This window comes from Sceloporus occidentalis, unplaced genomic scaffold (genome assembly GCF_023333645.1).
Source record: "Sceloporus occidentalis isolate IW3139 unplaced genomic scaffold, rSceOcc1.0.p SCAF_2, whole genome shotgun sequence".
Taxonomy (NCBI): domain Eukaryota; kingdom Metazoa; phylum Chordata; class Lepidosauria; order Squamata; family Phrynosomatidae; genus Sceloporus; species Sceloporus occidentalis.
Window position 1 is genome coordinate 78078717 of NW_028316982.1, and position 17715 is coordinate 78096431.

The window sequence follows — 17715 nt, forward strand, 5'->3', positions numbered from 1 at the left end:
TGGAAGCAGAATGCACTGTTACAACATAACCCAGCTTCTTAGGAATACAACTCCTGCATGTGTTTGATATTTGTCCCAAAATGTAGCAAAAATATTTGTTTATGCCCTGGAGTGCTCTCTGGTTTTCATGTGGTGAGCTTGCCTTGCCACTGTAATCATGTAATTTTAGAAACTTCGTTTAATGTTTTACAGGTGTGCGTGTTGTATTATATAGTTTGGAATATTTAAAGTGACAAATGCTGAGTCATTTTCCATTGCAGAGTGTTTTGGGTAATGGGAACACGCGCACACACACGCGCGCACACGCATGCGCACACGCACACTCTTCTACCTTTGACGTTAACTGATTTATTTTAGCATTGAGTTTCATGGATTGCAATCCAGTTGCTCAAATGCACTGATGGAGTACAGTATTCAGGTCTCAGGTAGAAATTCATGGTTATGCAGTTGCTGGGGGAGGGAATTGGAGAAGCATCTGTCTTTGTCCCTGTAGCCAGACACAAAATGATTACATCATCCACTGAGACCTTTGGAAGATCCTAGTAGATGATGTGATTATTTTGTATCTGGTACGGGACATAGCTAGATGTTCCTCCAATACACGCCACCCTATCCCTACCCTGTTCTCCACCAGGCATGGAATGACTCAACTGTAGCAGGCCAACAGTAAATCTGGGGGTCAGTCCATGTGGAACTACTATGTTGTGCTTGATCATGGTAAGACAAATAATTTTACAGAGGGCGAGTATAATAGACAGTTGAGTAAAAGAATGATGAACAGCAGGGGAGTGTGTTGGAACAGGTAATGAAAACAGGAGTGAGGGGTGAGTAGTATCAAATGATATGGTATCCAATAGTATCCAATAAATAAATATACAGTATTTGTTCATTTAAACTAATGTGTGTGTTGTGATCTGGGGAATTTTAGGATAACCTGTTTCATCCCTCCCAGCCAAGTGTAAAATAGGGTATCCCTGCTGTTCTCCATTACTCATTTAATGGTAATGGTGAAACTAACTTATTTTGCGACAAGTTGCATTCAGTTGATTGACTGGCAGACTTAGAGGAGCAAGGCTGTGTATGGGGCTTAGAACCTGGAAGCAGGTGAGGTTCTGTCCAGAGCTTGGCAACATTACAGTGGCCATGTGGACTTTAGAATTTGAGGTGTTGTACTAAGAAAAGACAACTTTTCAAAGCTCTGCTTCTGTGTAGGGAATACAGAACAAGTATTTTACTGACTGTGGTGGATACTGCAGCAAGTTTCATCTTTTGGCAAAGATGAACAGAGGAAGTATGCTGTTGAACACACACATAGTAGCTGACTCCAACAATTTCCTTTTAAGCATTGCTTCCTGGATTGTTTTATGTATTGCTTCTGGGAAGTGTAAAATAATATGCTGTAGGAAATATTCCTTTTTTAAAAATTTTTTTGTTAGTTTGTACAGTATGAATTTCACATCATTTTACCTGACTAGAATATTTAATTCCTGTTAAATGATTGCTGAAAATAACATTAATATAATTTTTTAACTGAAAGTGAAGCAAACCATCCCCCCACCCTTGGCTAGATAGTGCAAAAGAGGACTATGTTCTATCATGGGATATGGAATGTCTGTGGTTAAAAAATGCACAAAGTTTTGCTCTTAAGATTCCACTCTGCTGACATTTCTAAAACAGTTCTGTTCTTGCATTCCCATGCACACAATTTTCCTTTAAGTGATGTACTTCTGGCTCAGGACAGGCTGCTTTTTTAAACAGGAAAAGAAATTAAATAAAGTATTGGATTATGGGCACCAGTAGAATGAACTGGTTTCCACTGTCTAACCCACTTTCCATGGAAAAGAATTCAGTGTAAATGAAAAACAGATCTCTGTAAGACTCCTCTTTGATATTTCCAGAAGTTTGTGCTGACAAAGTCTTCATGGAGGTACATAGTGAGATGGAATAATTTGAATACGAGATATTTGGAGAATGATGCTTCTTTAATACCCCCCCTTTTTTTCCTTTTTTTTTTGGGGGGGGGGGTTAAAGAAGGAAGAAAATGAGTCAGCTACTTATTCTTTCCAGAGATCTTCCATAATTGATGGTTGCATCTCATCACCAGGTCTAAATCATTTCTCAGTTCAGAAACTAAACCTGGAACTACCCATGACAGAACAGTGTAGATGTGATCTTGCAGTAGAATAAACAGTTTGAAAATAACAAGCACATTTTCACCTTATAAGATACACATATCTGGGGAGGAATTACTCTCTTAAATACTCAGGCAATTTATTACGAAATTACATTTTTTTTACAACACAGTCCTTCCAATAAGAAGGAAATAAAACAATTTGGAAAACTTTGTGAGTCAATATGAGCCAAAGTGTGTTTCATATCTTAGGGCTGGTACACACCATCCGAAAAGGGTGGGATGGGCGTGGCTGTTTTCCTGTGGAGGGACACCGCAGTGGCCAAACTGTGAGGCATCCCTCCACCCCAAACCGTGTGCACGTCATGAGTGCGCCATTGGCACATTTGTGACGTAAGCAACGCACAGCAACGTTTATACTCTGCACGTCGCTTATGTCAAGATGGCAGCCCCTGTGTGGACGGGAGGCCGGCATGGCGGTGACATGTTCTAGGGTTCTGGTGCATGTAGTCAGAACCCTAGAATTGGCCTGAGGACAGCGCTTCCTGCCGTCTGTCCCGAGCCTTAATTTTTCTTCAATGGAATAACTTTAAATACTTCTGTGTTTTCGAAAACACAGGGCTTTTAAACACTCATGAATTTACTTCAAAATTTTTATAAATTTATTTAGTGTTTTATATACTATTCATGTTTTGGCTTAAATAGGGCAATTAAGAATATTTTCCAAAGGAAGAGATGAAGTTCAGGTCCAAAGAAATAGCTCAAACACACATGATTACAGGCTTCCATAATTTTGGATTGGGTTTTTTTTTTTTAACAATTCCACCATGTTTCTACTATGTAGCTTCCTACCTCCCTACAAAATTTCCAGTAAGCACTGTTGGGCATTGCAATATACATACAATGTGGTTCTGCCTTGTTGGACAATAAACAAAAAAACAAACAGCTTCGTTTATATACCGCTTCATACTGAACTAGCAGTGTCTAAGCGGTTTATAACTGTAAGCTAATTCCCCCTGGAAGGATGCAAGCCTGAGTCAAGCTTGACCCCTTTTGCTGGTATTGCACTCGCAACCTTATGGTTTTGAGTGAGTGGCTGCAGTACAGGCAGAATTGTAAGAGGTAGTGCATCAGGAAGATGACAAGGTATCCTGTTTGTAGAATATTTAAATCCCTGATTGTTAAGGAGTAATAAGCTGGGAGAATTGTATATGAAGCCTGAATAAAAGTCTTTTGGAGGAGGTAGCAGAACTGAAACACTCAGTTATATACAGTGGGACCTTGTTATCTGCTGGGGTTTGGTTCCATGGTCTCCCATGGTTAACAAAAACTGTGGATGCTCAAGTTCCATATAATGGCAGAGCAAAATGGTGTACCTTGTATACAGTGGAAAATCAACATTTGCTATGTGGAATTTATACATTTTTAGAATATTTTCAAGCTGTGGATGCTTGAATCTGTGGATAGAAAATCCATGGATAAGGAAGGCCGACTGTATCTTCAAGATTATATAACTGAACTGGTGTGCATTTTGGGTGCTTCACTATGCAGCTTTTACGGTAATTCTGTTTCTTTCATGGAAATTTATGAGCAGTCTCAAAACTGTTGTCATCAATATGCAGTCCCTCCCGCCATTATTTCTTCCAACCTTTTTCCTTACCATCCAAAATCTGCTAAGGAGAACACATGGAATAGTAGCACGGTACCCTTTAATAGTGAGGAGCTAGTACCCTTTGTATGTAACCTTTTGGGTAGAGTAGTAGTTTGATACCATTTCATAGTCACTCCCCTGCTCCCTCTCATTGAGAGTAAGAAATATTTTTATCCACGGATTGCTTAGGGCTTCCTTTCATTGGCTTGCCAGTTGAAAACAATGGGACAGATCTTACTTTAGACTGATGGAGCATAAATACTCACCAGCATACTCACAAGAGATGGCAAAAGTGTCAGGCTGCTCCCTCTGTCTTGTTGCTTCCTTGCTGGTGGAGAACTGCTGGATCTGGCTCCATCTCCTTGGCCACTAACGGCTGTAAGGGTGTACCTCGTTTTTCCCCCAGTTGCTCTTGAGCACATATCCTCTACTCTCAGCATATGGCTGCTCACGGGTGTTTTAACATATTGGGGTGGTGACTTTTTGGAAGGTGTATTGGATACCTCCTTGTGCAAGGTCTGAATATGTACAGACATGGATGCAACTTCCAGTCAGTACATGGAGCTTTTAGTCATTGGTGAGATCCAGTATGCTGTGACTAAAATGACTTAATGGAGTATGAAGTACAGTAGACTCTTGGTATTCACTGGTGTTTGGTTCCAGGATTCCCCATGGATACCAAAATTTGTGAATGATTAAGTCCCATTATATAAAATTTGTGGCTATTATATAAAATGGCAAAATCGAGATTTGTTTTTTGGATTTTTTCCCCTTCCTTTTTGAATATTTTCAAGCAGTGGATGGTTGAATCCATGGATGCTGAATCCATGGCTATGGAAGGCCGGCTGTACTGCCAAATCATAACAGTTAATTAGGCTTTTCTGTTCCTTTAGAAAAAGTAAACTGAACAAAAAAACATGAATACAAATAACATCCTGTGATTATCCTATTGCTGGTTGAAGGCCAAAATAAATGGATTTGAGCAGACCTCCCACATGGAGGCTGCTATAGAAGAAAGTCAGATGCATGGACTCATCTTAGAGGCTAAGAAGTTCTAGATTGTCACTACCCATGCTAATATTTTTGGGTGGAAAACAGTACTGTCTTGACTCTGTCTCTCTGCTGAGAGATGAGTGCTTGAACATAAGCTATTTTACCAAGAACTCACTTGGTAATCTAGATGTCCCAGACCTAATTGTAGGCACAGTTAGAGGAAAAACATTTCCTTGTACTTTAGAAGTTCCCCGCAATATACATTGCTTTAAAATGGCTCCCTGGTGTGCTGATGGGGATACCATTTGCAATATTTGTGACAACTGCCTGCGTTTGACTTTCTTAATTTGAAGAGGGTGAGGTGGGAAATTCAGCCAAAGGTAATTGACCAAATATTTGTATAAGCATGTACATTTTCTTTGGTACAGCTGTGGAAAAACTTTTACTTCTGTTTTTGACCAGTTGCAGCTTGGCATCATGTCTGAACCCAGCAAAGCCCAGTTACTTGAAAATATGATTTACTGAAACAAGACAATATCAAACTGATTTATTTCAGTAAACCCTGTTAGAATTAACAATAGTTTTGGGCCCACATACAGTGCTAGATTGTGGTTAGTCAAAAATGGAAATGGTAAGTCTCATAGCCTGTCCTGTAGAGGCTTGCTAGTCCATCTTCTTGATGAGCATAATTTTTGACATGCACAAGGTTTCAAAGGCCTGGGAGAGACTGCCTGAAAAGGGCGGGCTAGCAGTGGCCTGTTTTTTTCTGGAGGGACGCCGCAGCAGCCAAACTGCCTGGTGTCCCTCCGCCCCAAAAAGAACCCGGAAAAACCAGGTTCTTTGGGGGATCTGGTGTATGGTGAAATACACTCCAGGTGATTCTGTACAAGAAAATCTAATTGTTTACTTACCTCTCCTTCCTCCGTTCACTGCTTAGTTTTACTTTGATGTACTTTGAGGGAGGTCTTCTGTCTTCAAATGTGTTTGGAAAACAACTAGTGACTACAACCATAATTTGAAAATAATAAAAAGAAAAAATACAGTCTCAGCTAGTGGAATAAAAAAGCATTTATATTTTGTTTCGTATTTTGAAGTCTGCATTAGATCTGAGGTCTGGCTATATTTTCTATGGTCAGTATCATTTCCACATGTTTTATTTTATAAGAAGCACCTCTGAAACTCAACCAGTTTTTTATTTTCAAAACTGTTGGCCTAGCATACTTATGAATAAATACACAGAGTTTGCTTTGCTGTTTTCCACAGGCTGTGTACACAGGGGAAAAAAGTAAAATTCCCTCTGGCCACACAAATTCAGTAACCACAGTGTTACAGAGGGCAAGAAAACCACATGAACTGATCAGACAAATAGAAAGGAAGACAGTGGGTGAGAGAGAAATTAGAAGGGCAAAAGTTCGCATTTGCTTCCCAGAACTGAAAAGTAGGCCTGAAGAACTGCATTGATAGAAAACAACCAAACTCCTGAGGATGTTGTATGTGGACACTAAAATGGAGGCAGATAACCCCTACAATTTTTCTGGTGGAGGCAGGGGCAGTGTAAGGGTTTGGGGATATATTTTGGATCATACCCAGGCACAGAATTTGGTTCCCTTTCCCAGTAGTTGATCATACTGTTGATGTTGTTCCACACCAGACATGCAAGCAATCTTGATAAGAATGTTGAGTTTCCCAAGACATCTTGTTTGATTTCCCCAGAAAGGCCCAATTCCTACAATTAGGAAGAGTTGAGCAACTGATTGAGGTAGCATCCTCTGTTTCCCAACCTTTCCTCTTGAGACTCTTGGTTATTTGCCTCTCTTGAGTACATGGTTTATCCTGCATTCCACCTCCCAACCAGCCTGTTGTCCTTAGGGAAGATAGATGATGCTGTCCCATTTGAAGTGTTGTAGTAAAATTGAACTTCCAGTCCAGTTTGTTTCTGAATATAGGATGGGAAGGGCACCATGATATCTTAGGCCCAAAATGGCCAGCTCTTGTTTCCTGTATGTTAGTCCTTGGAGTAAGTGTTCTGTTTTGCTTCCTATTATGAGCTTTCGCCAGAGCTTGAAAGTAGTGAATTATAAACAATGAATTATTTGTTATTAATGTCTCGTAAGAACCAGTGTGGCACAGTGGTTTGAGTGTTAGACGGTGACTGGAGACCAGGGTTTGATTCCCCGATCAGCCATGAAACCCACTAGGTGACCTTGGGCAGGTCACATGCTCTCAGCCTCAGGAGAAGGCTATCTTGCCAAGAAAACTCCATGATAGGTTCACTTTACAGTTGCCATAAGTCAAAAATTACTTGAAGGCGGACAATGACAAAAAACAAATTGCTAAGACAATTTGATGCATTTTTGTTTGTGTTTGTTAAATGGCCAACACAGCTACCCCTGCATGTTTTCTAAATTGCTAAGACAGTGCTTCTCAAACTCTTTAACCTCATGACTTCCTTTACATCTTCATGCAGATGTTGCCTCACTCCCACTCAACAGAGTATATGAATAATATTTTGTTTAGTATGCATATGTTTGCTGAAAATTTCATGTATATTAATATTTTAAAAATAAGTAGCTCTCCTCCCCCCCCCCCCCCCCCCCCCCGCAGAGTCTCCAAGTGCCCAGGCTCTTCTCTTCCCTTCCAGGACAGAAAAAAATTGGGAAGCAGAGGAAGAGGAGGCGGGATCAGGGCCTCCAACTTTTGCACCCTTGAGCACTCTTGCACCCCCTGCTGTGGATCCCACCCCACAGTTGGAGAACCGCTGAGCTCTAAGGCATACTTAAGTTGTATTGCAGTTATAATGTACTAAGAGACAGCTTCACTCCTTTTGTGGGGTAACTATAATTGGGTTTTTTTAATAAATATTTTTATTGTTTAGGACATCTTGTCCCTATCATAACAATGATCATATATAAACATTTCCATCCATATTTTCATATATATTCCCATTTAAATTCCATCTTGGTTTTAATTTCTTTTATATTTATAGAAGCTATAAGGGCCTCGCTGCATAGGTTAAGCAGTGCAAGTTAAGCAGTGTATCATAGGCCAGTGGATTGTAGCAGTCTAGTGCTTTGTTTTCAAGGGGGAAAAATGTACCAGGTTATTTTTGAGTAATAAGAAGGATTACTTTTAATAAATTGTAACTAATTACCAGATTTGATTTGAACCATAGCTTAAACTAATTACTGTTAAAAGTAATGTTATCATCTCGTTTTCACTGTGTCTGTTAGATCATGTATGAATATTCTCCATTCCCTATTTGCTAAAATTAAAATGTTTTAGTTGCAAAGGTTTTTCCAGTTGTTCAGAAGTAATATATAGATATGTTTCTTACATGCTTCACATATCATTTTCAGGTCTAGGAGCATACAGCATTGATTTAGTAAGATGGTTTCAATTACAGAGTTTAAAAAGCTGTAGAGAGCATATTAAGCATTATATAGCTTGCTACATAGCCAGAAGAAAATTCCCAGCTGAGCAGTCTTTTAGTATTATGGTTCTCTTGTTTTATTTTGCTTTAAAGTTTAGGAAGCAGAGAGATAAAAATACAGCTTTTCCTGAAACCTTCATTTCATTGTCTGTACTTGGTAACATTCTCTGTGAATTTGTATCCTGTATGTCTTTTCCTCTCTTCATTTTTAATGCTTTCCTTTATCTATTTCTTAGTTTTTCTTTTCACTTCTAACAATATTTTTCTCAGCATCATGCAGCGCCATTGCTGTTAGTAAAGAATGAAGTACAGTACAGCTGAAAACATACAAAAAGTTAACATTAAAATGAAATTAAATTAATCACCATATCAAAACAGTTAAGATATACACTTAAAAGAATAAAATGCAGTTAAAGAGATAAAAAGCTATTAAAAACAATGAATAAATATTTCATTGGATGAGTGACTTCACTGCAGAAAGCAACTTTTTTCCCCTTTTGCATTCTTACTGATATGTTTATTGATACATTACAAAACTAACAGACTGTCTGAATGTACTGCAGGCCTAAGAACACACAGAATTTGGAAGTATTCTATTTTTCTTGGCAATATGTTAACAAATAAAATGGAATTCCTTTCTTAATATAGTAAGGTCTATATTTTGTTCTGACATCACTTATGCTCCCAGATCACTGTTGTTCAGTTAAGACATTTCCCCAGTGTTGCTGCCGTTACAAGCTTTTCTGATTCACTGACCATGGAGTCTCAGATGCAGGACAAGTGGAGATGGGGATTGTTGTTGTTGTTGTTGTTAGATTGGAATTTTGTTATTTATGAGTTGTCAAACCATTTTGTGAATCAACCTGGGTCCTGTATTGGGAGAAAGGTGTAATATAAATAAAATAAAATAAACAAATATTATTATGCACCACCATAACCTTTCTGGTTCCATGGAGCCTTCCTCCCTGCCACCATTTAGCTTTTTTGGAATAGGAAAGTTTTAGGCATATATTCAGAGTCCAGGGCCGCTATATGAATTGAATAACATAGGTCGAGTCTCCCTTATCTGGAACTCCAAAATACAAAATACTCCAAAACTTGTTTTCATGGGCGGCTGAAATAATGACACCTTTGCTTTCTGATGGTTCATTGTAGACAAAGTTTTGTGCACCAGATTACTAAAATATTGTATAAAATTAATTACAGACTACGTGTATAAGCTGTATATAAAACATAAATGGTGATGAAGCGAGTGAGACAGAGACTAGAGCAACATTGGTGGAAGACTTGAAGTGAATCTGACCAAACACTGGCTAGAGCAACTTTAATGATACTTTTCAACTTGTGCAGCCTGATGATGTGGACAGGATTCTTGGAGAGGTGAAAGCCACCATATGTGTCTTAGTTAGATCCTTGTCCTTCTTGGCTGATTAAACAGGCCAGAGGAGGATTGGCTGAGTGGATAAAGGAGGTAGTCAGTGCCTCCCTACAATAAGGCAAAGTCCCAGCGTGCCTAAAAGACGTAGTTGTGAGACCTTTGTTAAAAACGCCATCCCCAAGTCCCTCTATAATGGATAATTATCAACCACTGTCCAACCTACAATTTTGGGTAATGGAACATGTGGTGGCTTCCCAACTCCAGGGGTTTCTTGATAAAATTGATTATCAAGTCCAAAATATCTTATAGGGCACAGTTTGAGGACCACTGATCTAGATCCATTTAAATCTGTTTTCAGACCTGGTTATGGAACAGAGACAGCCTTGGTCAATTTGGTGGACGACCTATGCAGGGAACTAGACAGAGGGAGTGTGTCCCTGTTGGTTCTGCTAGACCTCTTAGCAGCTTTCAGTACCATTGACCATGGTATCCTGCTGGGTTGCCTCTCTGGGATGGGACTTGGGGGTACTGTTTTACAATGGCTCCGTTCCTTTCTGGAGAGGCGAACTCAGAAGGTGGTGCTGGGTGATTCTTGCTTGACCCCTGGGCCCTGTGAGTTCCTCGGGGTTCTGTGTTGTCCCCTATGCTATTTAACATATACATGGAACTGCTGGAAGAGCAGTTCAAACACCATGGTTCCAAGCATGTAGGCTAAGGGAGACTCAACATGTAGGAGTAGTGTTTCTGTGACTCCCAGCGTTCTTGAATGCTATTCCAAGGGGGTAAGACAGTGTCTGGAGCCTGAAGCTGTACTGTAGGTTTACCCCCAAACCCTTTCTGCTGCCACCTTGGTAAGTCTGGAAGAGATGGGAGCAAGCATTCAAGAAATTGATGGAAGAACTGTTCCTTGGGTTTAGGGCCATTCTGGACTTTTCAGTATATAGATTAATTTACAGATGTCTGATGAATGTTCAACTAAATCTGTTTTATCTGAATTATTTCCAGAGTATACTGGAAATGGCTGTCATCACCCTCTACCATTCTAGTTTAGCTGTGAAGCAAGCAAATTCTCACATATAACTTATAAATAAATTCTCACTGTCCCAGTCACTGGACTGTGTAAGAGAGAAGTTGACAATCACTTCTCCTCGATGTCCAGCCGATTGGATGGAGAAGGAAGGCACTGTTTTGCTCAGATCCTCCTCCTCATCATCGTCATCATAAGTTTATTTGTATTTTCCCACTTCTCCCAATGGATCGAAGCGGGACTATAACCAAAAATCTCCATACAGGCAATCGTGTCTAAAATACATATCATAAAAACATCACAAAGTATAAAAATTTCAATTACAGTAATCACAGGGCAGCGGGCAGTTATGCTGTTATGACTGGAAGTGGGGTTTCCTAAAGTTCTTTATAGAAGGTCAGGTGGGTATGCCTGCCAGAAGAGATCCGTCTTTAGTGCCTTCAATAATAATAATCTCATTATGCTAAAGTCAACGTTCTGTTTCCTATGTCATCTAGACAACCCAGGTTTCCTTTGTGCTAGGAGCAACATGATGCTATGCAGCTCTACAAATGTAATGTTTGGAGTATGGGAACTTGTGACACAAATAATTTTAAAAGCGATCTTAAATTTAAAAGACGACCTGCTAGAATTTGCTGTATGAATCTTTCATGAGGCCACATGATAATGAAAGAATTGAATAAAAGAGGGAGAGGGCCTAGAAAAAGAGAGAAGCAAATGATTATGATTTGCCCTAGGCTATGTAATGAGTCAGTGACTCAGCACTGTGGGGGAAAGAGGGAAGGGCACATAGAAAGATTTAAATCAATGGCATGCCCAGGCTTCTACCCTTTATTATATGCTGAAAGGCATACAAAGTTATGCCATGTTTTTATAAAGCTCTGTATTTTAATTATAATTAGATCTGATAGATTTTACTTGCAAGAATAGTCCTCCCTTCCATCTGCCTGTTTGCAGGTATAAAGATGAATTGAGAGCAAATTCAGATTGAAACTCTCAGCTATAGAGACTAATGCTTCCTTTCTAAGAGAGGGAAAGCAAGAGGTGCTGTTTTTTTTAAAAAAATCTACTGAATAGTTTTCTTGTTTCTTTTAGACATTTTTGTAGCAATGATTGGTTCACTTCTCCTTGTAAAGGACCATATATAGTGATGATCTTGTATGAGGGATGGGGGAATGTGTGGCATTCCAGATGTTTTGAACCACAGCACCTATCATCCTACCTCATTGATATGCTGAGTAGTGTTAATGGCAGTAGCAGTCTAACAACATCTGTAGGACCACATTTTCCTGTTGCTGCACTACATAGGTAAGGGGCAGTACAGGCCACCCTGAAACGGCAGGCTGGAGTTGCCTGTTTCAACTGTGGAAGGACGCCACAGCCACCAAACCACACTGCGTCCTTTCGCAGTAAAAAGAACCCAGTTCTTCCGGGTTCTTCTTGTGGCGTGTTCGTCGTCATCACGACGGTGCCCATGTGGACAGGACGGCACCATGATGCCACTGCCCATATGGACTGAAGTGCATGGTTGCCGTGCGCTTTGGAACCCTAGTTTTGGCGCCGGCACACCACTTTTGGCCAGTGTGTCTCAGGCCTTAGATAGAGAAATGCATTCGAAGTGAAAAGACTGTTTATTCTTAAATATTCTCTGTGCTAGTTAAGGGACAACAAGCTGACTATTGAATTAGGAAGTACACTTCTAAAAAACAGTGGTAATTTGTTTTATCTTCAACTAATTTTACTCCATTGTTTGAAATTCAAAATTTTCACGTGTGGTTTCTTCTCATAAAGGATAGGAACATGCCCTTTGATATGTTTTATTCTGGTTTGTTTTTCAAAAAGCATGTTTACCCTGCTAATCACTTTTTGTCTTGATTCAGCAACAGGCTTTTCTATGCTGGATTGGGCAAAGGGATGCTGTGAATAACTGTCTGTACAGAAAATGTGACAATGAACTGGGAGATCAGCCCCAAATAAATGGCCCTTTTCTGCCAACATTGGCAGTACCAGTCACCACAAAATCAGGAACACTCTCCCCTCCAAAGAGGTGATAGCTGATAGTATCAATTAATTCTTAAGCAATTAAGCATACTTCAAAAGCTTGGTGCTGTATCTACATACCTCTGGACTGCATTCATAACACATTTAAAAGAAAAAAGCAGTGTTCTCAATAATGGGTGAATTAAATGTTGTAAGCAGTTTTGGCCTTTTGTTGTAGTGTGTAGCCCTCAAGGTCATATGTGTGGCTTTTAAGTACATCCCACTTACTATCCATGCCCATGTCTGATTATACTGTATATAGAAGTCTAGAAATTCTTGTAAAAAAATTGATCCAAAAGCCCTGAGTTGACTTATCTACGGGTCAATGTAAATTCTGTATTTTAATCTTATTTTAAAAGGAACAACCCCCTGTTGAAGGACAAGAGTGTAATCTGTCCTGGAAGCACTGACCCCCCCCCCCCCTTTTTTTTTTTTACTCTTTCTTCCATCCAGCCTTTAGTCTGAGTTATGCCTGCTGGAATTTTGTAATTTCTTTGGCATTGTTTTCCTTCACTTCATCCTTTAGATCCTTTCTTACCTGCCCCTAGCTTTTATCCTCGACTTATCTAAGGGTCATATCAAAATCCATAATTTTGGACCCAAAACCTACTCTCAACTTATACATGACGTCAACTCACAGTAGAGTATATATGGAAGTTAATGTAGACGAATGATACTTGGAGTGCAAAAAATATTTGGGGCCAAGTTGGTTTTATGTTCACATTACAAGCTGGTTGAACATTTTTAAATTTTATAGTACTCTAAGTTTCTGATATAGAAATATTTATATAGTTTGGCCCAACATTTGAGATCAAATGGACCTCTGCAAAATAAAAAGAAAGAGACAGCAGCATACATAAATGGATAATGGTTGCCATATTGAGTCTTATCCCAAGAGCAAATGTTTTTTTTTTTTTTTAAAAAAAAGGGGGGGGGGGACATTACACATACAATCATCTGTGGATTTTGCTTACAAATGTCTTTAAAAAAGGATAAGAGGACAGTCTCTTCTGGAAACTTTGTGTATGCTGCTCATTTTGTTTTGCAAACAAACTATGTTTTATAACTTCTGCTGAGGAAGGGATTTTGCAACTGATTTTGTTTTAACCCCATAAAGAGAAGGCTAACTCTTTCCAGAAGGCATGTTGAATCACATTGATGATACTGAGCCAACTCATGCAGTGTTTGACTTTGAACTAAGATTTTACCCAATATTGGCCCAGGCTTGAAGACTCAGCACAACTGCAAATAATTGCATTGCTCATCAACTATTTATTATATAGCTTCTTTCTCTTGCCAGAAATAACCCAAGGCTATGAAAATGTGCATCTGTCTCAGAAGATTTATTATTCTTATCAGGCATTGATCTGATAGATGTACTATTTTAGACAGGTTATAGAACATACTTTGTTGTTTCAGTGTTTTTCTGTCTCCTGGTCCCTCTAATTTGCCACTGCTTTAGATATTTTAGAAAGAGTGGTATGTTTTAGAGTATTTCAATTAAGGTAAATTGGCATATAAATGAAGCTGATTTATGTCTCTAAATGGTAACAAACATAATATCTTTAGATGAAAGATATCATCTTGCAACTATAGTACTTTACAATTAGGATATTAATAAAGCATCCTTTCTTATATTTAAATTGCATTTTATATATTCATTATTACTGGACACATTGATGGAAAGAGTGTTAAGGTGTAGGGCCTTTGGTAATGTTCAAAGAACCAGGAAGAGGGAAGTGCATCCTCACGGACAGTGTATCTCATATATATTTGTTATATATATGTAACAAATATATGTATGTATATATAACATACATATATATCACAAAATCTCTGTTTCCTGAACTTTCTTTTATTTAACTGCTACATCTGACCCAGACTTTCTAACACCGGACCCACTTTGTCTTTTATTTGTTCCTTTTCTCTTTCTTTCCCCTAGCATTTCTACTTTGCAAGGCTCTGCTCCATGTAGCATACTGAGCAAAATTAAAAAGACACATTAAAAGTGTCTTTAAGAACATCCTTGAAAATAATAACTTTAGTGGTTAAAATATGCCATTATAAATGTGGATATAACACAGGATGCATCTCTGTCATTACATAAACCAGTTGATTCAGTTTGTCCATCAGGCATGTTTTCTAGCTGTCTGAATTGACTGCAGAACATGGGAATTTCCACTCAATCACTTTTGCTTTATGGGGTTGGTAGACACATCATGAGAAGGAAGGACTCATTGGAAAAGACACTAATGCTGGGAAAAGTGGAGGGAAGTAGGAAGAGAGGAAGGCCACATGCTAGGTGGATGGACTCTATCAAGGAGACCATGGGTATGGAGCTGCAGGAATTGAGCAGAGCAGTGAAGGACAGAGGGTCTTGGAGATGTCTCATCCATAGGATTGCCATGAGTTGAGATTGACTTGAGGGCAGTTAACAACAAACATTGGTTAAAACGCTATGCTCATCTCATGAAAATCAAAGTACAGCTGAATGAACGGGCTTTGAGTCAAGACTGCTGACTGAGATTTTGTGATCATGCATTTTAATTTTTATGTACTGAAGGAATGAATCTTTAAATATTTTTCTTGAATTAATCCTGAATTAATTTTTCTGAATTAATCACAATTAATATGTTAAATAGATATAAATGGAAACGCTGCATGTTGTGATTGTTACAGCTGCTTTCCAGTTTTGATTTTCTTTTTGCTTTCATGACATTTTTGTATTAATGGAAGGTTCAGCTTCTGGAGTACATCAGTGCTAATAATTCATTTGTACATCAACACTTAGAAGGTACATATACGTTTATGTCAGCCAGAATTCTCTGACTGTTACAAACATGTAATCTAGAATTATGCAGTTGTGACTGTTATCCATTCACAGTCCCTATGCATGTAGGGGCTATAAAACTCCCCTAGTCCTTCATTACCAGACGGCAATAGGCTGTGATCAATGGGAATCTGTTCCCCTGTCAATCATGAATCAGCTGGCTGATGGTTTCCCCGACCCCTGTGAGCACTCTCCAGTGCAAGGGGGTGTTGTGGTAGGGATCATACATCTGAGAACTCTCAGAGGAAGGAATGGAGACAGCAATTGGCTGCTATCTATTTGCTACAGTCTGTTTCTAAGCTTTTCTTAATAATCAAAGCCTCATGTTTCATCTCTGCCCTGCCCAACTAAGGAAGATGTTAGAAACAAGTCCAGTCGCAGAATCATACATTATGGAATGCCATAAAATATCATTTTTTTCCTTTTAATAATGACTTCTTAGATAACACAATTTTATTTGTAGTTCTTTTTTGGGATAATGGGAGATTATAGGGAAACCAAACTCAACCATTTCTTGATGCCTTTGTTTCATGTAGCATTCAAATGTTTGAGTTGTTATTGATTTACATTGATGATGATTTTACTTTCTGTGTTTGCAGGAGAAACTACCAGTCCTATTGCTTGGGCGTTCAGCAGACTTACGCCCAGGTGAATTTGTGGTGGCTATTGGAAGTCCATTTTCTTTGCAGAATACAGTGACTACTGGAATTGTTAGCACGACTCAACGGGGAGGCAAAGAACTGGGACTCAGAAATTCTGATATGGACTACATCCAAACAGATGCAATTATTAATGTAAGTCACTTTTCACAAATCTCTCCCTGTATTGATGCATTTGACCATAAAACAGATTATACAATGGACCCTTGTTATACGCTGGGGTTTGGTTCCAAGATCCCCCGTGTATAACAGAATCCGTGGCTGCTCAAGTCCCATTAAATATAATGACATAGCAAAATAGTGTCCCTTATAAAAAATGGAAAATCAAGGTTTGCTATTTGAAATGTATGCTTTTTTTGGAACATTTTCAACCGTGTATGCTTGAATCCGTGTATAAAAAATTTGTGTATAAGAAGGGCCGACTGTAATGACATAGAAAAATGGTGTCCCTTATAAAAAATGGAAAATCGAGGTTTGATATTTGAAATTTATACTTCCTTGGAACATTTTCAAACTGTGGATGCTTGAATCCGTGTATAAAAAAATCCATGTATAAGAAGGGCCAACTGTATCAGCAGATTCTGTTGCTACTATCTTCTGCTTCCATCTAACAAAGTCACTGCAATAGCATTGCTGTATATACTCATCTATAAATCTAAAAATTTATGCCCAAAAATTGACCCCAAAATCCCAGGTCAACTTATTTATGGGTCTTTCAGATTTCCCTGTGTCATGCATGCGGAGAGGAGTTTATTTCTCTCTGGAGCCAAGCAGAAAGAGTCCTGAGTGATTGCTTAATATTGCTGTTTGTTTAAGAGCCCCTCTCACACCTGCATATCTGGCCTGAAACAAAAGCTGAAACAACAAAGCAAAAAACCTCAATAAGGGTCTCTCTTGCCATATGCACACATACACACACCAAAGGAGCCTCCAAATTTTACCCTCAGCCTATCCATTTTGACCCCAAAACCTGACCTCAATTTATACATGAGGTTGACTTATAGTTGAGTATATATGGTAGTTCAGTTCTTTCATTCTTGTCCCTTGGAATAGATAACAGTTTTTCACAGTAAAATTTATGTTTACTCTTTAAAAAGCATTATCAAGTGTTCAGTCATAAACCACTGCACTGTTTTAAAATTATTAAGTGCAGGCTATGTTCTTCAACAGTCTTTAAATATTCATCATAGATTGCTCAAACTTGTTCTTGTTCTTGTTTTTAAAAGATGCTAACTAGTGGCATTTCTAGGAGTGAAAGAAATGCTGACCTTCAGTACTTCTTCTACTAGACTTGAGGGAACAGCTAACTTACCAAATCTAACTGTCCAAGGGCTATGCTAACTTCCTGTAATTTAGGAGTTTACAGAATTAAGAAAACAGGCATATTTTCCTAAGCTTCAGGAGCAAGACCAGGAAATAAAGGAATTGATGTCTAGTGAGTTTAGCGTAAAAGAGGTACAAAATTGCCAAAGAAGCTTACTGAAAAAAGTTTAAAGTATAAAAAATGTGGGATTTTAAAAAAGAGATATAAAGGGAGGCATCAAAATTTTATAGTGCAGATACATTGGGCTTTGAA

At 38.7% G+C, this 17715-nt stretch overlaps 1 protein-coding gene across 3 annotated transcripts in view; it reads left to right on the forward strand.

The window, feature by feature from the left end:
• The window catches only part of HTRA1 (HtrA serine peptidase 1), a 58776-nt gene that overhangs the window by 34089 nt on the left and 6972 nt on the right, over positions 1 to 17715 (forward strand). For all 3 annotated transcript variants that reach the window (XM_089510081.1, XM_089510079.1, XM_089510080.1), the window contains exon 4: positions 16080 to 16274. In XM_089510081.1, coding sequence (XP_089366207.1) covers positions 16080 to 16274 — 195 coding nt within the window. The remainder of the gene's footprint in view (positions 1 to 16079; positions 16275 to 17715) is intronic.